This window comes from Eublepharis macularius, chromosome 10 (genome assembly GCF_028583425.1).
Source record: "Eublepharis macularius isolate TG4126 chromosome 10, MPM_Emac_v1.0, whole genome shotgun sequence".
Classification (NCBI taxonomy): domain Eukaryota; kingdom Metazoa; phylum Chordata; class Lepidosauria; order Squamata; family Eublepharidae; genus Eublepharis; species Eublepharis macularius.
Window position 1 is genome coordinate 21043133 of NC_072799.1, and position 23086 is coordinate 21066218.

Here is a 23086-nt window from a genome sequence, read left to right on the forward strand (position 1 = left end):
GGCTCGACCTCCCGTCCTCCGCCTCCGGCCTTAGCAGGGAGAACACATCCACATAATATCCATTTAAAATACGCTCGCGGGCTTTGCGTGCGAGGTGGATGCCAGGGGGGTCCTCATCATCCAGAAAGGAGGGGGCCGGGGCTTCCCCCTCGGATCCCCAAACCTCGGTGGGGGCACCCTCCCCCTTCCCTCCCCGGGCCCTCCGCCGGCGAGCCCAGTCGGGGAGCCCAGGGACCTTGGCCGCCACTTCCCAATACTCATCCCCAAGGGGCTCGTCCCCCGACGAGGAGGACTCACCTGAGCTCCAATCGCTGTCTGAGTCCTCCACCCTCGCGCGGCGGCTGCGTTTTTTGCGAGCTGCCCTCCTTTTCTTGGCCGGACGGCGCCGCTCGCTGCTGCTGGCCCCGTCGGTGCTAGAAGAAAATGCCTCCTTGCGCTGCCGAGGCACCACCTTTCTCTTTCCCGCCCGGCCCCCCCCCCGGGGCTGGGAGCCTTCTGACGGAGAAGGAGCAGATTGGGTCAGGGTGGCCCCTTGATCCGGGGACCCCAGGCTGTCTACCCGTGCAGTGAGGAGCTCCAGAGCCCGGGCGATGCTCCGCATGGAGCTCATGGACTCGGAGCCCGGGCCCCCCCCGGCCCCCTTCGCCCCAGGTCTCTCCCCCCTCTTGGCTGGGGCCCTTGCCCCACGAGGTGCCGGCTTGGGCCCGGCCCTGCCCCTGGAGGGCCTCTTGGCCGGGCCCGCTGCAGTGCCCGTGCTGGCCTTGGGAGGCGCGCCGGCTCTTTTTTGGGTTCGCTTAGGCCTGGCCGGGCTTCCAGAGGCCTCCCCACGGGAGGGGTTGCCTCCCGGGGGGCGGCTGGGCTGCGGTCGCGCTCGCCCCGTGGCCCTCCCCACCCGGGATGTGCTGGGCCCTGCCCCGCTCCCCTTCTTTGGAGCCATTCGTCCTATCCCGAAGCTTGGTGGTCCGCCCCGAGGGCTAGCTTCCCTGGGCCCCCCAAACTCCCGGCCGCGCCCCCCTTGAAAGCGTGGAGCCGAGGCCCCAGGAAGCCGCTCTCCTCTTCCTCCGCCGACGCTGCTCCCTGTCCTCTCTTCGCCGGAGCTCAAGGGTCGGCCCGCTCGCGCTGCGCAGGGACGAAGCTCAGCCCCAGCTTCCCCTGCCGCGGCCGCGTGCCACCTCGCTCCGGGCTTCAGCGTCTTCGCCGGAGCCGAAGGGATCCGGCCCGATCAGGCGCTCAGAGGGGGGAAGCGAGGCTTCGAGTCCCCTGCTGCCGCCGCGTGCCTCCCTGCTCCGGTCTTCCGCGTCGCTCCGGGACGATCTCTGAAGCTCCGAAGTCCAGAGGGGGCCGGCGCGGAATGAGGGCCCGGCCGGGCGGCGGCTGGTTAAGTACCCCGCCGCCGGACCAGAGGGAAAACTGGCCGGCCGCGCAAGCCACGCCCCCCCTGGAAGGACCCGGGCGCCGCGATTGGACGCCCGGGTTTAAACTGATTGGCCGCGGGCTGGCCGTGGGCGCGACGCAGCCCGCGGCCACCTGAGCTCGCCGCGAGTCGCCTCCCCGGCCCCGTCGGCGGCAAAACGGGCCCCCCGGTAAGCCGGGGAGGGGGCCTCGCCTTCCCCAATGCATTTATGATGCTGCATCTAGAAAAAAAAACTAGATGCAGTTTTCACAGATGGACAGCCTTTACTTGTTTACAGGTAACATCTGGAAAGTTATTGTAATATGGTTCTGTGACAATTAAGCACTTCTGTGCCCATCTGCCTGGGTTCCAGCACATTGCATAGCCTCCCCCAATTAAAATGTATACTTTATTAATCTAGTGTAGAAGTTGAACAGACCTTAACAACAACCACAAAAGCCTTTTTAAGAGGTCCTCCGTCTTTCACTAATGGAAAAGCTGGTTGGATCCAACCCATAGGTTTACTGTGATTCTATTCACACTTGTTTGCAGGCAAACTCCTCTGAATATAGAGCCCGACTAGAGAAGATCGCTGGGAAAGCTGTGATTCTTGTTCAAAATAGGAGCCATGGGAGGCCCTGATTTGGATTTGGACCGCAGTACTAAGGGAGGGCCCCTGCACCATTTTGTTGCCCCCAGGTTGCCCCAAAGACATGCTATCTGTCCCACTGAGGAAAACTTGCAGGTTGCCTGTATGGCTCTAACGGGGATGCTAGTTGGCCTTTGAAATTGGGAAAATGGTATTGGGGAAAGGGTTAACATTATGGTTTCCAATCTCCAGCTGGGGCCTGGAGAGGTCCAGGAATTACAACTGATCTCCAGACCAAAGCAATCCGTTGACCTGGAGTAAATGACTGCTTCAGATGGTAGACTTGATGACATTATACCCCACTGCAGTCCCCTCTCCTACCCAAATCCCTCCCTCCCCACACCTCACCTTCAAATCTCCAGGAATTTCCCAACCCAAAGGTGGCAAGCCTAGTTAACCCTCCCCACCAGCACCATTTGATGTCATTGTCCCAATCTGAAGTTTCCCAGGGTCCTATTTTATAAAGCACATTCAAAATCTTCTAACATAATTTTAGTTAGGTCTTCACTTCCAAGTAAACATGTGCAGGATTGGACCATTAGTGTCTTACATGATGCTGATATCAGTGGGCATGTCGATAAACACAGCACAGCCATAATGAGGCTGATTCCACGGCCCTGAAATGTTACAGGATTAAGAGCCGCATAAGGAACTAATTAGATCAGTAGCAACTAGAAGGAATTTGGCCAAATTTTCATGGGTATAAACTCTCCATTTACTTTAATGTATTTGTGTGTGTTTATGCCAGCAGTGAATTGTATTTTTCCATGGCATTTACACCCACTACAAACTGGCATCTGTATGTTATTAGTGGATGTTTAGGCATATGTGCCAGTCTGGAACATCTAAAATGCTAATTGCACTCTCTGCAGCTACTAGGTTGAATGAAGAAAATTAGAAGAACCTTGTAGCCCCATCATTTCCTGTATTTTGTTATGTGTCTTATCTTGTATCCATTCTTTGTGGGGGGACCTGATAACAAACTGAAATGTATGATCACCTTTCCATTAATTTCACACAATGTGGGGTTAAGCCCTTGGCCGCTCCTATCTACAGGACCCCTCTCTCCCTGTGTTCTGCTGTGTCAGCTTTGTTCATCTGAATACCACTCTGTAAATGGGTAAAATCACCAACTGCCCATACACTTGCATTCTCTGTGGTGGCCCTGCCTGGAGAGGTCAGGAAACCTCCCGTTCTCTTGCTTTCCACAAACTATCAAAACTGAATTCTTCAGGAGAGCTTTTCGCTCAGGTAGTGGAGCTGTAAAGTAAGAAATGGCATAGAGAGTCAAACAACACGTGACAGTGGTCACAGCCCCATTCTATGACGGCTGGTGCCATGATAGAAGCATTTGTAGTTTGTTTATGAATGCCACAAGGCTGCAATTTGGGGAGTGTGCGCAACACAGCAGTCCCAGGAGCTCCTCCCCATCTGCACTTTTCAGGGGCCAAAACTGCAAAAAAAATGTCCTCCGTCTGCTGTATCTTTGAAGAACAGATTACTCACTTTTAGGGTTGCCAGCTCCAGGTGGGGACTGGAGATCTCCTAGACTGCAGGTAGACTCCAGGCCACAGAGATCAGTTCCCTTGGAGAAAACTGATGAAGAGAACTGTGGTTCTCGAAAGCTTATACTAGAGTAAAGTTGGTTAGTCTTAAAGGTGCTACTGGACTCTTTGCTGTTTTCCTGGAAAAAATGACTGCTTTGGAGAGTGAACTCTATGGCATTGTAATCTATTGAGGTCTTTCTCCTGCCTAAATCCCACCCTCCCCACTTTGCACCCCCAGATCTCCAGGAAGTTCCTAACCCAGAGTTGGCAACCCTAAGTCACACTGTTGACCTCTCTGCTGGATTCAATGGCATTATGTTCAATGAGGCCCCTCCCCAAACTTTGCCCTTCCCAGGCTCCCACCCCCAAATCTCCAGGAGTTTCTCAACCCTACTCACTTTCCTGAATCACATTCTCCAACAATTCAGCATCAAAATGATTCCTTATAATTTAACTTGTTTTACTGGGCAGTCCTAAACAGATTGACTTCAGTGGACTTAGCAGGGTATGATTTAGGATGGCACTGTTAACCTACAAGCTCATTCACAGTTAGGACACTTGACTTCATGACTGCAGCTGCGAAACTCTCCAACTGGCATCAGACCATCTGGCTTAAACTTTTGAGAGGCAAGGCCTCGGAAATGATACGCTTGCATCTTGAAAAAAAGGACCATAGCCAATCTGTTTTGTGTATTAGAAGAGTACTTGTGGTACAGGCTAAATGAGGTAGTTAATGACCAAACTGGATAATGTTAAAACTTAATAGCAGATTTTATGGCTCTTCTTATGTTTTTAACTGCATTTTATTTATCTCTAGTGAGCCCTCCCTCATGCCCAGCCCACACTGAGAAAGACAGAAGCAATGAGGGCAAGACCCAGTCAAGTGAGGAGCTGGCATATTTTGTAAACAATTTTTTTTAAAGGTCTGGAAGGTTTAAGAGTTGGTATAGCCAATGCAGCTCCAGGTCTAAGAGCATTTGAGGCACTCAGACAATCTTAATATATATATTTTTTCAAAGACTACTCAGATCTGCTAGATGGCAAAATCTTCACCTTCTCTCTCAGATTAGTTTTGTTTGTACCATACTGTTGTCAACTGCTTGCAAGTAAACTCTATTTTCCATAGTCACAAGTAGAAATGGGCACAAACTGAAACACAAACCAAAATTAAGCACGAACCAGGCCGGTTCGTGGTTCGCGATCCACGGTTCGTCAGATCCCATTTCTGATGAACCGTCATGAACTTCAGGCTGGTTCGTTTGGTTCGTTTTTTGGTTCGTGACTCCAGACAGGTGCCAATAAATCAGTTTCCTAGGCAACAGGGGATGGACTTCCTGCAGACCTTCTGCTGACCTGGAAGTGAACTTCTGCTGGCCCGAAAGTGATGATTTTCTGACCTGGATGTGATGTTTTCATGAACCAAATGAACCGGTTCGCAAACCAGGGGCAGGTTCATGAAAGTCCGTGGTTCGTGAAATTTGATGAACCACGAACCACATGGTTTGGGTTTTTTTCCGGTTCATGCCCATCTCTAGTCACAAGACCTTCTTTTATTATATTCTGTGTTTCTCAGGGAAAGGCATCTGTATAATGGAACTGGGTGGAGATGAGCCAACACTTCCTCTTTCTAGGGTTGTCATCCTACAGGTGGGGGCTGCAGATCTCTCAGAATTACAGCTGATCTCCAGGTGACAGAGATCAGTTCCCCTGGAGAAAATGGTTGCCTCAGAAAGTGGATTCTACGGCATTATACCCAGCTGAAGTCCCTCCCCTTCCCAAATCCCACCCTCTCCAGGCTCCACCCCAAATCTCCAGGAATTTCCCATCCAGGAGCTGGCAGCTCTGTCACTCTCCCATCTCATGTCAGGAATGCAAAGATCTTTTTTTTTGTGCCAAGGTCACCCAGGGAATTGGCTGGAGGATGGGCCAGCAGTGCAGCTGAGCTGTCTTGGCCTATGGATGAGTAGCCTTGCTGCATCGCTAACTAGTGAGGCATAAGCCCTACTCTGAGGTGTTGCTTGAGCAGGGGTAGCATCCATTGATGGAGGCATCCTTGTCTCCATACTTGCTGGCCCCTGCAAGTCCATGGGGGTGAGGGTCGCAAGCTTGGAGGATGGCAGCCTCTTGCAGCAGCCTTGGGCAGTCACCACTGCTGCTTTGCCACCCCTACTGTGGGCAGAGGCCTCGCCACAGCACTCAGCCACAGCCTGCTGCATCTGATTCAAAAGGAAGACAAATTGCCACCCAGCTCCTCCTCAAAAAAATGCTGTGGCCTTGGAGGCTCATGCAGGGCTGGAGGCAGGAGGTGGTCATGCATTGGACGGAACCAGACCTGGCAGGAAGCAAAGACCCCAGAGAGAAGAGGCCTCAAAGACCACCACTTCAGTTAGGGATAGATGGAGAGAAGTCTTTGTGCCCTCTACCATTGGGTGGCCAGAAAGTGGGGGGTGGGCAAGCCAGCCTGATACTGAGGTGGGCTGTAATTCCTCCAGTGGGGGGTGGGGCAGCAGAGGAGTCCCAGGGAGAGGGACTAGGCCCTGAGTCCACAGGATACCCTGGAGGAGGCTTGGGGGCAGAGGATTGAGGAGAATCTGGGGTCTCTCCCAGGTTCCCTTTACTGGCAGCACCAAGGAAGCTGGGGATGATTTGCCACCCCCCACAGATGCTGTAGGGTTAGGGATGCCAGTCCCTCACCAGGGGAGGAGGGTAGCCCGCTCCCAACCTCCACCCCGCACCCCCTGGCCAGCATGGTGGAACATGTCTCCCAGTGTACCCCCAGATGGTGTTGTACACTCCCAGGCAGCTCGGCATGCTCTTGCAGCAGCAAGATTTGGGCCAATTAGGCTGAAATTGACCTAGATTTGGGCCAAATTGGGCCTGAATCGGGCAGCTGCATAGCGTGGGAATGCTGCTGTGCCCCATGGCAGTCAGGTTCGGGCCTAATAGGGCCTGATGACGTCCTGGAAGATGACGTCCTGGAAGTGACATCTTCTTGGCCAATGCCAAATTTTTGATCTTCCCTTTGTTTTCAGGCAAACATGAAAAACACATAGGTGCAGGGAATGTGCCAGCTCCATACAGGCTTTATCTGTGTCTGACTGGCTTCACTCATCTTCCTCTTGATCAGTTACAGAATTTCATATGATTCCATGAGCTGTATTGAAATTCATTCTTCATTTGCTGGATGTAGTAGAAGTCAAAGTAATATAGGTGGCTTAAGTTGCAATACAGCACATGATTATGCTCAAATCTATCTCCTGCATCATAGTTTCATGTAACAGTTGGAGAGGTGAGGATTATCAGTTGACCAGTTCCATCCAAGTCTCAGACCTGTCACTTGTGCGAGTGAATTGTCCTTTGTTTATAATGGCATGGTCTGATCTTTCCACCTAAGGAGAATTTTTGCGTGATGGTGATCTCTGTAATCTCTATCCCTTCCCAGAGATCTGTCATAACAACTTGCATTTTACTAGTTTCTCATTAAACTCTGTGACCTTCTTGCAATATTGTCCACTGGTTGTATTCTCTGTAGTTTCCCCTGTTTTATTTTACTTGCACGCTTCAGCCTTGTGGCAAGCACTGTGTTAATTTGCACAGTGCATCGATATCTGGGCAAATAATTATTAGTTTTGATACAATCTGCTGCTCTGAGGCATTTGGTTTTCTCTCTGAGCAAGTCTTCATCAGCTATCTGGCCTCAGAGGATAGACTGCTTTTCAGTTGCCAGGTAAATTTTTTATGAACACATTTACTTGCAGGTCACGAATCAGTGGTCCATGCTGAGAAAGAAATCTTTGTATAATTATCTAGTTAATTGTAGCCATGTACATGCTTCGGTTGGGCTCTCAGAAGTCTCATAAGGCATAACAATAGAGAATCACGTCTGTCGAATTCCCCATTCTGTGGTGTAAAAACATTTGTTTTACTTAGGTCAAACATTGATGAGCAGTGAAGCAGATCTGGTGCATGGAGCGATCTTTAGTAGGGAAGAGCTTTGGGCAACAGCATTGTGCATATGTTTTCTATTCATGCTATTTACCTTTCTATTATTAGAACTTTCCTCTTCCTCTTAGCTGCTCCCGGCCAGGAAAGAGATTTCCGCACCACCACCACAGAGCCAGAGTCTTCCACCCCATTTACCTCTGAGTCAACGGAAGCATAAAGGGAAAACTCTGAAAGTACATAAGGCTGCCAGAGGAGACTGCCTTCTCCTGCAGTGACTGCAGCCCTTTGGTCTAGCTTTCTGTGACTCAGCTCTTAAACCTCCCTCTAACAGAGACTTTGGCTCCTTTGAAGCTAGAACGTGACAGTGGTGTAGACAGCGGGGCAAGATCTGAAGTGCGCATTCTCCAGACTTCTAAACATTGGTAGTCATGTTGATCCATATTAAAATCCAGAACCAAAATTTGTGTAATACTTTTTTCTTGGAACCAATCGGAATAACATAACACTTTCTTGTTGTTTTGGTTGTTCCTGATACAAGGTACTGCGTGGGCTTTAATGTGCAGTTCTCCAAACCAAATTCCTTGTAATCAGCAGGCGTGGGGTGAAGGTGAGAGTTGAAGTTGGGGCTTTGTTGAAAGTTTTGTCAGGAAAATAGTAAAAAAATCCAGTAGCACCTTTAAGACTAATCCACTTTATTGAGGCATAAGCTTTTGAGAACCAAGCTCTCTTCGTCACATGCAAAAGCTGTGGTTCTCAAAAGCTTATGCCTCAATAAAGTGGGTTATTCTTAAAGTTTCTACTGAACTTTTTACTATTTTGCGACTACAGACTAACATGGCTAACTCCTATTGTCTATTGCCAGGAAAAGACTTGTTTGCTTACAGTCTGGCATGGAGCTCTCTAACCCAGCACCAGGTTCATTCTTCTGGAAGATCAAATATTCAGGAAGACGCTGGGATGTTTGATGTCTGAGTAACCTTGGTCAGCATTATTCAGACAACCATCTGGAGAAAAAGAAAAGATGCAAAGATCAGCTATTTCTTAGATACATGTTCTACGACAATATAAAATTACATTTCCGATTTTCAGGATACAAAGTCATTTTAACGGGTCATAAAATGTGTGTGTGTTATTTGCTGTCAAGTCGCCTCCAATCTATGGAGATGCTATATGAATGAAAGACCTCCAAAATGTCCTATCATTAACAGACTTGCTCAAATCTTGCAAGCTGGAGGCCATGGCTTCCTTTATTGAGTCAAGTTATCTCATTTTGGATCTTCCTCTTTTCCTACTGCCTTCCACTTTTCATACCATTGTTGACTTTTCCAGAGAATCTTGACTTCTCATGATGTGACCAAAGTACGATAGCCTCAGTTTTGTCATTTTAGTTTCTAGGGAGAATTCAGGCTTGATTTGGTCTAGAACCCACTTATTGGTCTTTTTGGCCATCCATGGTATCCACAAAGCTCTTCTCTACCACCCTTCTTCCAGCTGCTATTGTAAAGTTACTAGTTGCCGAACAGCTTCCCCATGCCCCATCATTATTGGTGAAAAGGGGGAAGGCAAGGCAAGAATGTAAGAAGCTAGAAAGGAAGGAGAGGTGAGAAAGAGAAGGGATGGCTGACCTGAGATCACTTTCAGAGGCTTTGTGACCCACTTTTGGGTACTGACCCACAGGCTGGGAAACACTGCTCTAATCACTACACTAAATTGGCTCTGTGTGGGAGACGTAGCCATCTGTTTCTTTAGTGAGGGTTTACTCTGTTTTCCTCAAGATCTTGGCCATTTGTATAACCTTGATGAAAATAGGGAAGCTCAGTTCCCCTCCAGTTTGGGTCCGGCAGCTACCTCGAGAGCTGAGGCGCTGGAGGGGGTGCCAGGGGTGGAGGCACACGCTGCAGAGCTAGTGGTGGCAGCACTGGCGGTTGAGTGGGAGGGCTGGGAAACCACCCACCACCTCGGCCGCTTGCCGCACCTGGCTGCTGCGCCTGGCTGGGAGCGCGTGCTGGCGGCAGCAGCATGGGGCAGTCTGAGCAGGCAGCCTTCCAGCCCTCCCGATCAGTTGCCCTGTGCTGCTGCCATTGCTGCCACCTGGACACAGCTGCAGGCCAGGTGTGGCAGGCGGCTGAGGCGGCACAGGGCAACTGAGCGGGAGGGCTGGGAGGCCACCTGCACACCATCCCAGCTGCGTGCTGCGCCAATGGGGCTAGCTCGCAGCGGTATGCTGCATGATGACTTCACAATCAGTGACATCATCACGCAGTCCAGGTGCACACGCGTGAGGGCAGCAACAGCTCTGAAGCTGCCCCCGACCTCAGGTGCCAGAAACTCTGGCACCGGCCCTGTTTGGCTCACATTCTGCTCATCAGTCACAAGCGGGCACCAGTATTTAGTTGGGCATGTTGGCTGTTCTTGAACACTTTAAGCTTGTTTGATGGGTTAGTTTTTGCATATTTAACAGTTCAGTACAGTTCAATTGACACGATTTTATGCATACATATTCTCACACATCCAAGTAGGACTTCTCATTCTGTCCCTTACTCCTGACTAGACATGGGCACGATCCAAAAAATAATCCCGATTTAGCTGATCGTGATTCCACGGTGGCGCTGAACCAAGGTACCTGAACCTCACCGATCAAGTCCCGTTTCCGATACAGAATCGAGAATCAGGAAGGCCGACGTGGGAGGGTGCCCCACGGTTTCCAGTGCTAAAGGAATGGTGGGTGAGGAGGATGGTGGCCACCGGGCCCGGCAGGCCTGTGGAGGTGGCGGTGAGCCGCCTCCCCTCAGGTGGGGGGGTCTATCCCCATGGGAGTGTGCCGGTACTGTCATGGGGGGGGGAACCAGAGGAGATAGCTCCTATTCCCTAATTCTCTATTCGCTGAAGCCCAAAGTTAAAGCTCCCTCTCTCTCTCTCTTGCGCTTTCTCTCTCCAAAAGCGGCAAGCGAGAGCTCGCCTCTGTCCCACTCCACCTGCGAGCAGAAAGTGAAACTTTGTTGCGCAGCACATGGCTATTTATAAAGCCTGGGTCTGCTACGCAGGAGGGCTGTGTTTGGCCGTAAGAGCTGCCTCTCAGGCTTTGCAGGGATGAGATTCGAGTGCCCATGGCTACAGAAGAACACCCCCTTCCCCCGCCCTCCCCTCTCTTCTCCCAAATGGACGAGATGGGCGCACGCTTTTCTGGCTGCTCCATGGTTGGAAGGAAGCCCTGCTGATCAAGGAAAGCTGGGCTTCCATTTGCGTTTCCAGGGCGACAGAAGGAGGGCAAATAGCTCCGGCATTCCCCAGGCTCCGTTTCCACAGGGCTCCATTCCCTCAGGAACAGACGGCTGGCGCCACTCTCTGCAGACTTCAATCCCGAACATAAACCGATCGATCCGATCGAGACCCGATAGAGTGCCCCACCCGAGCGCTGAACCGGGAGCCAAGGACGGAACCGATCAGCCCGGTCCCGATGGCGCAAACGCCAAAATTGGGGCAATTTTCAGTCAGTAATTCCAATCATGCCCATGTCTACTCCTGACCTCTTATTGCCGTATAAATGAGGAGTGAGCAAACCAATCAGTTTTAAATGAACACTGTGACTGTAAAATATCTTAACATTTGCATTCATCTAAGACCATGTTATTGACATCATTTCATGCAAGCACGTTTTATGGAAGCTGTAGTTTCCATCTTCCCCAGCATCATTTCATTGTCCAACAAAACCTTCCATGTCTCTGAGTGGATGATGAATTTCACCTTCTTGCGCAACCCCCGAAATGGCTTCAAGGTAGAAAAAAACAAAACCATCACAACGGCACTACCACAATGTTATTTGGTGCACTTTGTTGGTCTCAGCAAGATGAGGTGCTCCAAGGCTTGGCTTCCAAGTGACCGCTGCTGTTAAAAATGGTATGTTTGTTGTCAAGCACTCAGCATCCCAGAATGAAAAGCAAAAGTGGGATTTCACAGTAGTATTACCCACATTGAGGCTTAGTGTTTTAAGTATGTTTTTGCACAGTAACAGTAGGATGGCTTGTACATGTATTTTTTATGTAGTACATATTTCTTTTTGCATCCCATGTAGTAAATTTTGAGATGTGTAAAAAAATGTTTCGTTCTGCAGGCTCCTCCAGTAACCTTGTTGTGGAACTCTGACTTTCTCTCTCCTGGGAGACTCATCTGTTCCCTCCTGTTACCATCTTCCACCAGTGGGCGAAGCCTTCTTTGTTTTGTTTGGCATTCCTTCAATGATCCCTCATTCCTGACCAACTTGTTAATTGTTGTTTTTATGTTTTTGTGTGTATTTTAGGTCTGGTTTTAATGATGTGCATTTTGTTGGTTTTAATGGTTTTTAAGATGAGTTTTTATTATGTTTTTAATATGTTAGCCATCTTGGTGGCCCTGATGAGGGCAGAAAGGTAGGGTGTACATTTTGTTAAAATAAACCAATCAGTAAAATATAGGTGACCATTTGTCGAGGGTTGCTTGGTCTTATGGGTTTGCAACCGCTTGGGAAGCTGGCTATTGTGCCGAATGGTAAGGCGAATTTTACCTCTTCTTCTTTCGGTGTGTCAAAGTGTAACCATATTTTCCTCACCACTGTGCCAAGATGACATAGTGGAATTAATTCAAGTCTGTTCTTTGCGTATCACAATATTTTACCACCTGGCAAATGATTGTCTTCATTTACTCAATGTCAAAACCGAATGCAAGAATGTAGTGGAAATAAATCTAATTATCCTTTCAGAAACTGGAAAGTATCTTCACAGTCCTGGAGAACTAGAATCTTAATTGCAATTTTGTAACATTCAAGCTATTAATTGAGAAAAACTTCATTTTCATTGGTATGACTGGTCCTGTCAAGTTTTATATCTAAGACATTAACTAGCTATAATAGATTCTGACGCAATTATATGTTCAGAGGAGGGATATGAGCGTTTTTGAAGCAGCAGTAATTCAGTTTCTCTTCAACCTAGACAGCTTTGGGAAGGTGATATATTAGAGATAGTGTTGGAAATTAAAGATTCAAGCTGTGAACCTCAAACACAGTTGTAGGAATGTTTCATTTATTTGAGGAATTCTTGTATCAACACAGTATCTTGAAAACTGGACTGGTGACATCTTGATTACCTCTAAATCTTTTGAAGGATTCATACAATATGAGAATGACAAAGGTATGTACAGTTAATCAAATTTGTCTGTCTCAAATTTGTATATCCCTTTGTCCCCAAAGGAAACAAAGAACAGATTTTTTTTTAAAAAAGTGACTGTCAAATTTGGTCTCTGGAGTAAGCTCATGGAATCAAAGGGAAGTTACATCTGAGTAGACCTGCTGAGTAGACCTCCACTCTGAATCCCCAGGGATAGGAGCAATGGCTCCAGCATTGAATGATGGTTCCAGGAAGTAGAATGAACAAGTGGGGCCCCCACAAGGATTTCCAGAAGAGTATTACATTTTCCCCTGCATCCCCTTCCCACTATTTCCTCTTTCTCTCCCTTCCCTGGCAACCCCCATAGCCTTTTTCTGCTTCTATCTCTCCTCCTTACCTATCAGCCAACTCTGACTCCCCCACCACCACCAGTTGCTTTCCCCTCCCCTGGCAGTCTCTCCTCAAGAAAAGTCTGGCCAAGTTGCAAAAGTATTGTGGTGGCCTCCTACTGAGCCAGGACTTGAGTCCTCCTCCATTAGGGGACATGACAGGGAACCAGGAGCAAGACATTTTCCAGGGTTTTTTTTTGGTCAAGTCTGCCTTAAGCAGGTCTACCCATAAGGCATAAGAAGAGTCCGGGTGGATCAGAACAGCTGTCCATTTAGTCCAGCATCCTGTGTCACACAGTGGCCAGCCAGTTACTCTGGAGACTATCAAGAGGCTTAGAGGCCGAGGCCTTCCCTGGATGTTGCCTACTGGTCCTCAGAAGATTCCTGTCTCTGAATGTGGAGGTTCTCTTTAGTCACCATGGATAGACCATGAATCTATGAATCTGCCTGTGGCCATCATTATATCCATTATAATTCTACATTTTAATCACTCATTAAGTATTTTCTTTTATCCATCCTAAAACTACTGCCCATCGATTTCATCAGATAGTATCTTTGTAGATAGAGGAAAAGTTCTCTCTGTCCAGGGCCCAAGTGTAGAGAGATCAGAGGCTAAACTTTCATCCCGTACCATTTGCTTAATAGAAACAGATTCCTCTTCCAGGAGGTACTTTTATCTCTGCTGGGAGAAATGACAAGTACCTATTTTGGGCCTGTCTTTTTCCTTATCAAGGCTAACGGTTTGGGGACAAAACTGCACGAGTGAGAAGGTTAATCCCCTGTTCACCATGCTTTGGTCTAAATCCAAATCAGGCACCTCTCTTGCTCCTTTTTAAGCCTAAACAATACATTGGAAGATCTTACTATGGATCTCCAACATCTAATGTAATTGCACTCTTAAGTTGGCTGGTACTGTGTTTTTCTGTATATATTTGCGTCATGTACTCTCACCTAATAAAAAGCTAATTGATTCTAACCTGGGGATTTTTATAAATAGCTCAATTGATTACCCAGCCATAATTGTATTTTCGAGTGGGAACACATGGATTTGCCCAGCACAAGGCAATAAATGGCATCCATGATGACTGTTCATATTAATCCTGTCTATCATTATTGGCTTTTAAACATAACAATATTTTACTGCCATCCAGCAGTGTCTCTGGATAACTGATTATTCTTATTACAAACACATCAGTCACTTTTCCCCCCAATGGTAAATCATCTATTGAGCTATCAATAACAATTTATAGGCAATGTAAATTAGCGCCTGGTTAGCTTCCTGCTGATCTTCTTTATTATTATTTTGCTATTTTCTGTCTGACACAAACGAAAACAAAGTTCACTTCCAGAATGAAATGTGTGCACCTGTGTGTTGGTGCTAATTTCTGCTGCGCTCAAGACTAGGTGATTAGCTCATGTCAAGAATTCAAAGTATAATTATTGTTTTAAAATGATTGTCTGACTATATTTGGCTTAGTTAAATCAATTAGGATGCCGGGATAGATTCCGACTCTGTTTTCCCCAAGGCTTGACTTGGTATTTGTGTGGAGAGAGATCCAAGAATGCTGGTCTGCAATGCTTACGGCCATCCCCAAATCCCAGTAATAATTAGAGTTGCCTCTGGGCAGTTCTCATTTGTGCCACCAAATTAGGGTCTATAACACAGCTTACCTCTCATTTACAAGGAATATGAAGTATAGATCGGGTGTCTGTTGCATTAGCTATGGGTTATTGGCACAAAAGCAGTCCCATAAATCAAAAAAACGAAATATGGGAAAGTGTAGTGAAATGAAATGTCTTTCACCTGCACGGGTTCCAGGGATTGGCGACCACGAATGTTTTCTTTTATGATGATGGAGAAAAATCATCTGAGGCCATCACTCCCACATCAGGAAATACTACTTAGCGAAGACTGCAACACTGTTTTTTAAACCAACTATAGATGTTTTCACTTAGAAACTTGCAATGGCTTAAAGCCAAGTTTTTGACAAGTGTGTTGCAAGTCAAGCACAAATGAGGTTTCTTTACCATAGTTCATGCTACTGTACATGCTCATACAGACTTCCCTGTCTTGGTGTAGCTTTATCTGTTATATTTTATATTGCCTTTCCTCCAAGGATCTTAGGGCCATGTACCACCATTCTCCCCTCTCATCCTTCACATCAACTCTATTAAGAAGGTTAGTCTCAGAGAGAGTGACAGACCCTCGTGGCCCCTTCTTAAATGCCCAGGGTAATGCCAATCACCACTTTGGGGTCAAGAAGCAATTTCCCCCATCGTCTGGACATGGAGCAGGGGCCACTGGGGGTGTGGGGCAGAGGTAGTTGTGAATTTCCAGCACTGTGGGGGGTTGGACTAGATGACCCTGGAGGTCCCTTCCAACCCTATGGTTCTATGATTCTGTGATCCAAGGTCACCCAATATGCTTCATGTTTGAGTATTTCTACGTTATCTTGTTTGTCTGTTTTGTACTGCCGGTTAAATTAGATGTTTAAAAACTGAAATTATATTTAACGCTTACAGTATACCTTTGCCATTTGTGGGGGATCCATTCTCAAGGTCACCATGAATCAGCGAAATCTGTGGCTACTGGGAGGCAGGGGTCTGCTTCCTCCCAATATCAGAACAACCATATTTCTAAATGTTACAGTGGAATGATTACATTGATGGCATAGTGAGGAGAGGCTGGAGGCCACATTGTATGATCAAACCAAGAATAAGTAAAATCACGAGTTATGAATCCACGGATAGTAAGGTTTAGTAAATCTCATCACAGTCTTTTACTGTGTTTACTTCTGAGTAAATATAGCTGGGCTCAGGCTACAACTATTGTATCAAAATCTAAATTTAAATCCCAGCACTTTCAAAAGCAACTGCACTGGGAACCTGCTGTTTTTACTTTTTTTCTCCCTATATGTGCTGATAGATCCATCACAGTGTGCATATAGACATGCAAGTACACCCAATATACAATAATTTTCTTTGTTGTCTATTTTTTAAAGTCCAGAAGTTGACTTCTTTTGCATTTATAAAAGTCAGGAGTGATGTCTATGCCTGTTAACACGAAAAGGAGATGTGGCATGGAGGTTATGCTTTGTTTTCTCCAAAGCTTTCAGAAAAGAATTAACTTCCTTGAGTTGCAGCATATTTCACCAAAGCTTTTAACGAGATATTTTGCACGTCTTAAATGTTGTGACTGCAATTATTCTCACTGCTTCATCTGTTCTCCAGAGAGCCTTTGTGATTTAAGTATGGAACCACTTTTGACAGGTCATTTTAACATTTAGCTGTGGAGGCTTCGTTCTGATCCTCCTAGTACTTCAATACAAAAGCATGCGGGTCAGGCATCTATAGATGACATAACCCCTTTTCTCAAGGAGAAACTGCAGTTGCAGAGTGTGAATGCCATGCCCTATTATACGTATGAGTATTAGGTATCTTTTTTATTGACGCACAGATCCTCTTGTAGCATGTTTTGCAATTAACAAAAGCTCACCAAATTTTGTAACTTGTTTGCTATGTAACATTTTGTTAACAAATTCATTACATATGCAATTCTCAGTGCATTTCCAGTGGAGTGTCATAGGGATTGATGAGAAATTTGTTTGTTTGGGAGGTTATGAATTGTTATTGATGACGTCCAACATCTCAAATGATATTTTTAAAGATTCATGTAAAAAAGGAATCGCTGTCAGCTTCAGTCAAGTTTACCTTGGGCTACATTCTGTCAAGCTTGGCATGTACACACTCATATTCTGGTCCTCTGTATTAACAGAAGACACCAGAATAACTATGTAGTCCTCATGTTTTAATACTTGATTCTCATGTCACAAATTGGTGCTATAATCTTTTTCTTTCTTTCTTTCTTTCTTTCTTTCTTTCTTTCTTTCTTTCTTTCTTTCTTTCTTTCTTTCTTTCTTTCTTTCTTTCTTTCTTTCTTTCTTTCTTTCCTCTTCTAACCTATAAGACTTCAGTAGTGTTTTTGGAAAGTAACTGAAAATATGAGGAAGAAAGGAAGAATTCAGGCCAGAGAGGGTTAATATGTAAAGTTAAAAAAGGCTGTTTTTTTATAAGTTGCCCGAACTCTCCAACTAAACTAAACATTTGGCTAAAATGAGTATATTTTCCACTCTTGAGTCTGTTAGCAATTTAGGAACTAAATTATCTATTGTAGACTCTGTCCAGTGTTTGATCCATTTCTATCTCACCTTTTTGTACCAGGGACATTCATTTAAAACAGTGCTATAGCCATCATCCCTCAGCCTGCACTGAAATGGCAGTAGAGGAAATATATATATTTCCTCTACTGCCATATATATATATATATATAGAGAGAGAGAGAGAGAGAGAGAGAGTTGTAACAAAGCCCATTGTGGGAAAAATACAACTGGCTCTAGAAAGAGGAGGGTGGGCAGGCAGACATTGCCTCCTCCTCCATGACAGATCACGGCCAGCTGAAGGCAGGAGGCAGACCTTGCCTCCTACTTCGCACCTGATTCCAGCAAGGTGAAGGGGAGACAGGCATTGCCACCTGTTCCGCGCCTGATCCCAGCCGGGTGAACGAAGTGCAGACATTGCAAGCTGCTCCATGCCTGATTCTGGTAGGGTGAAGGGGGGTTGGCCATTGCCACATGTTCTGCTTCTGATCCTGGGCAGGTGAAGGGAGGGTGAGCATTGCCACCTGCTCTGTGCCTGATCACAGCTAGGCGAAGAGGGGTTGGACATTGCCTCCTGCTTTATGCCTAATCCCGGCCAGGTGAAGGCAGGGGGTGAGCATTGCCACCTGCTCCGCTCCTGATCCCAGCCGGGTGAAGGCAGGGGGCAAGCGTTGCCACCTGCTCCATGCCTGATCCCGGGGGAATGAAGGGGAGCAGGCATTGCCACCTGCTGCACACTTGATCCCGTCCGGGTGAAGAGGGGTTGTACATTGCCTCCTGCTCCGTGCCTGATCCCAGCCAGGTAAAGGCAGGAGGGCAGGCATTGCCACCTGCTCCGGGCCTGATCCTGGCCAGGTGAAGGGGTGTCATTACTTCCTGCTCTGTGCCTGATTCTCTCCAGGTGAAGGGGGTGGACATTGATGCCTGCTGTGCTCCTGATTCCAGCTGGGTGAAGACAGGGGGTGGGCATTGTCACCTATTCTGCTCCTGATCCCAGCTGTTTGAGGGGGGGGCATTTCTGCCTGCTCCGCACCTGATCCCGGCATGGGCTTCCCACTGCAGCGCACTCTTGGAGGAACGGGCTGCCTCTTCTGGGCTTCCCTCCACTGCAGCACCCTCTGGAGGCACACCATGGTAGGAAGTGAGTTCTCTGGAACACAGTTAGCCTTTTATATAGTAAGATACCTGTATATAATGTGTATACAGGGCTAGGGTCATTGACAGTGCAATCCTAAGAAGAGTTATTCCAGTCTAAACCCAATGGGCTTAGACTGGAGTAACTCTGTTTAGGATTGCACTGTGAGTGACCCAAATTGTGGCAGGCTTAGAGCAGAATGCCTGATGAACCTGTTCAAAGATGTTTCATCTTGCTGTTGGAAGAGATGTTTGTCCCCATGGCTTGAGTCAGCCATAACACAAAATTATGATTAGTATGAGAAACTAAGATTTGGTGGCCAGTCACTCAAATCCTTGTTCGCCTAGACAAATGCTGCTTTTGTTGCCTTTACTCTGGCCAGGTGTTTATGTCGCCGGAGAGTTACAAAAAGTGGCTTCACAAACTGGCCAGGATGAAGCCAAGATGCCCATATTGATATGTCTTGGAAAACCAACATCAGGACTAGCTTTAGTTAAGAAACCCACTTCAAGCGATAGTTTCTTATCCTAGTTTGACAGACTCTAACCACAGATTAGGAAGAGGCCATGTTCAGTGCTTCACCTCGTTTTCTGCAGGCAGAAAGTTCCAGGTTCAGTCCCTGATATTCCCACTGAAAAGGACCAGGCAGTAGATGATATGAAAGATCTTTCCTTAAGCCCTGGAGACTCACTGACAGTCAGAGGGGACTGGGGTCCCAAACATGGTACCTGTGGACACCATGGTACCCTCTAACATCTTTCCTGGTGCCTGTCAAATATTTTTAGAAGGTGAGTGGGCGTGGCTTTTGCCCAGAAAGGCTTCTGATTGGTCATTGGAGATTTGATTGGCTGTGCAGGTTTTTCATACCATTACTTTGGCTGCAGCTGCTACCCTAGCACAAGGCTCTTTATTGTGTGACTGAAGGTAAGCAGCAGCAGCCATTTTCTGGCAGTGCCTGTCACACTTTGCCAGAATTTCAAAAGTGCCCAGAGGCTCAAAAAGTTTGGGGATCCCTGGAATAGACAGAACTAACCATGAGAGACCAATGATCTGACACAGCATAAGGTAGCTTCATGTGTCCATAATTAACAAGTGGCTAGAATTCAGACAGTCACGCTAACCATAGTTGGTTTAATTAAACCATGGTTTTGTGCAATGTCTGAACTGACCCACTGTCCTAAGTGTTCTTTATTCATGAAAAGGGGTAGGACTGTTGGGCAACAGCCATACAGAGGAACCTTTATGATGCCACATGAGATGGGCAGACTCACCTGAACAGCATAAATGTCCTGGAAAAAAATGACACAACTATTCAGATTTAATACAGTAGTTCTAATCCTATAAGGCCAATTCACACTCAGCATTTTTTCACCTAAGATTTTTTTTTAGTAGGTATGGCGTAAATGCTTCTACCAAGCATGTATGTTCATCAACTAGTTGGGACTCGCTGAAGCTCCCTATTGAATATATGCATGAGGGGACCAAGTAAGGCTCGATGCCACATCAGATGGGAACTGGCTTAAACCTGCTGTGCGGCTTAAACTTGCTGTGCGTCCTTGACTCTTTGCGTCTGAGCAGCTCAGTATCACTAATCAGTGAACTGCCATATTTTCCTTCGGAAAAGTTATGGGAGCAAAGCAGGTGACACAAGAATCCAAGAAAATAATATGTGGCTTCCATGTGAATTTGAAATTTTAAACATAGAAGCATTTATTTGATCACATTCCATTTCTTAGCTATCTGCAACTCATACCAAGTTAATAACCAACAACACAGCAGAAGCAATCACCCTGAAAATAAGTTGAAAATAAGATTCGCTCACCCCACCTTTTTAAAAAGCTATAAAGTACACAGATCTTCTCCTTTCTTTAGTTATCAAGATTTATTTGTTCTCTTGCTTCTAATATCCAGTGAAGATATTTTCTGCCAGTGTTAACTTCTTGGATCAATAAATTTTGATAGTGATCTTGAGGGAAGTCAGTATCTGCCAGCTATCATAGCTCAGCACGCTCTTGCTGAAAAGTAGCTGTTACAAACAAAATTGGCCATATCTGAGGGACTGATATTCAAGTCATTGCACATATTTTATGGCACAATTATCTAGGGTGGCCGTACTCTCTCTAGAAAAAAACAGGTTCAAGGCAAGATGCTACAGCTCAAACAATCCTGTTTTATGAGTTGAAAATGATCACTTTTCACTTACAGTTTAAATTTTCACAAAGATGTATTTGAAACTGTTGCGGAATGTGGACTTTCAGTTGGTAAATTAGGTATGTTATTCTTAAGCCAGCCCACACAAGGTATAAGAAGTCACTAAGGGCTCCATAGGCCTAGACCCCTAATATCACTAATATCTCCAGCTCTGAGCACACAATAAAACCAGGAGATCTCTTGATGCCCTGGTGGGCTGAGTTCATCTGGATGGTTTGCAAGTTGTTCATGCCTCTTTTTGTTGATGCATAATAAATACCCCGTAATAAATAACCCATAGAGAGACCCTTCTGCACCTACTCCATTGAACTTGATAGGGACTATGCAGGAGAACTCATTGGCAGAGCACGTTATTTCCTCTCAGAATGCCCCAGGTTCTGTCCCTGACATCACCAATTAAAGCATCTTAGATACGGGAAAAACTGTTCTCTTCCTGAGACGTTGCAGTGCTCTTGCCAGTATGAGGAGGCAATAGTGGTCTAGATGGACTAATGGTCTCACTCAATATAAGGAAGTTTCATATGAAAAAAAAATCTCATCCTTAAAAATATCTCACCTGACCGCCTTTACGTTTTTCAAGATGTCACTCTTAAGATCTTAATCACTATTTTGTGGAAAGACTTCTGATGTTGTTTATAGAAACACATAGAGGAGAAAATTAACAGCTGCGGGGCACCTCCTAGTTTTATTTAAAATTTTTATATCATTGGTTTTCTCTCAGTTTTAGTAAATGATGTGTTGCCTCCTTATTTTCCATTTTTAAAAGGATCACAGCCACACTGTGCTCATAAATAGTGTCAAGATAATGTTAATTTCTCTCATGCTAATCTAGATTTGTTTTCTCTTTCTCTCACTTAGAGTGCTGATATGAGTCCTGCCAGCAGCACCAATTCACTTCCTGTTAGCCCACTTACTGAAGAACCATTGCCCTTCAAGGTAAAGCTGTTTCGTTACAGACTCAGTACTTCATACGATCTGACAAACTTCAGCATGCTAGAACTATTCTTTCTTGAAAATGACGAGCATTGTGATGATATACCCATTTCCAGAATAACAACAGTTATTAAATCAAGATTTTATTACTTGAGATACTAACATTAGTTGGGGTCAGTGGAGGTGGGGGATCCCACGCTCCCACAATTTCCATTGAACAGGTGTCACATCACTTCCAGTAAAAAAAAAACAGAATTGACCTAGATAGTTCTATGGTTTTACCTAGAGATGGAAACAAACCGAAATACGAACCAAAGTTCGTCACAAACCGGGTCATTTTTTGGTTTGCGAACTGGCAGTTTGTCAGAGGGCATTTCTGACGACCCACGATAAACTGTTGATTTTTAGCCCGGTTCATTCGGTGCATTTTTTGGTTTGTCACTGCAGACAGCCTGGCGCCAATCAATCAGTTTCCTTGTCAAGAGGGGGATGGGCTTTCTGCAGACCTTCTGCTGCCCCAGAAGTGACATTTTCATGAACCAAACAAACCAGTTCGTGAACTGGGCAATTTCATGCCAATTCATGGTTCATGGTTTCTGAAATGTGATGAACTGCAGTGAACTATCATTTCCCCGGTTTATGCCCATCTCTAGTTTTACCGTGAAGTTTCTGGCAATTCCTAGAACTACCTTTGTTACTTACATTTTTTTTTAAAATGAAGTGAGGTAGGATTGTGGAGGGGTATCCCTACCCACAGTCCTCCTGCCGGTCAGCAGGTGCTTCCTGACAATCCTGACATTAGATGAAGTCATAGGTCCTGGTTTACAAAGATTCACTTCTACTTTCATAAAACCATATGTCATTGGAGACTTTTAGTTGGATCCTCTGATGTGTAATTTATCCTCAAAAGCAGCCAGAGGGCCAAATATGATTCAGAGCCATAGCAATGGGAAAGAAGTGCTTTAACTCTACTCCCAGTGCTATTTCCCTCATAAAAATTGTTCATAGCCTTCATTTAGCCCCAGTATGAAAAAAGACAGACACAATACAAGTAACTGTCCTTTTCTTCTGTGGGGTGGCCTTTCAGCTGGGGGAACAGAATTGGATAAGGAAGAGGTAAAGATAAAAGTTTGAAGCACAATGGCCTCAATCAATATGCTTTCCAACAGTTCTTTGCAGCTAAGATCAATTCCAGACAACTAACATCCAGGGAAGTTTGCCACTTAGCTATTATTTACTTACCTGTGCATTAAAAAACAAACAAACATGTATTGGTGCTAGCCTCCTTTGAGACCTAATTTCCTTTTCTAGAATTCAGGTGAGACTTGGAATGTCTCTCTGTGTGATGGTACTTGGCACTACCAGGGCCACCCTCTGGAGAAGAGGAATGTAGGGATTCCAAAGACTGAGTACTACAAGAAGGAATTCCTGGATCTGGGAATTATATAATCCTGGATATTGGAATCACATAATCCAGGAGAGTCAGTTGTGGGCCACTGTGTTTTATGCAGCTCAAAACTCTGGGTAATTTATTGCTGTGGGAAGCCACAAAGCTATACCTCTGTACTTTCAGACGGCTCTCTGCCTGT

At 46.1% G+C, this 23086-nt stretch overlaps 1 protein-coding gene across 2 annotated transcripts in view; it reads left to right on the top strand.

Annotated features, from left to right (window-relative positions):
* Nucleotides 1-23086, top strand: part of CCSER1 (coiled-coil serine rich protein 1) — a 628410-nt gene that overhangs the window by 463295 nt on the left and 142029 nt on the right. For both annotated transcript variants that reach the window (XM_054989817.1, XM_054989818.1), the window contains exon 7: nucleotides 21423-21500. In XM_054989817.1, the coding sequence (XP_054845792.1) occupies nucleotides 21423-21500 (78 nt within the window). The remainder of the gene's footprint in view (nucleotides 1-21422; nucleotides 21501-23086) is intronic.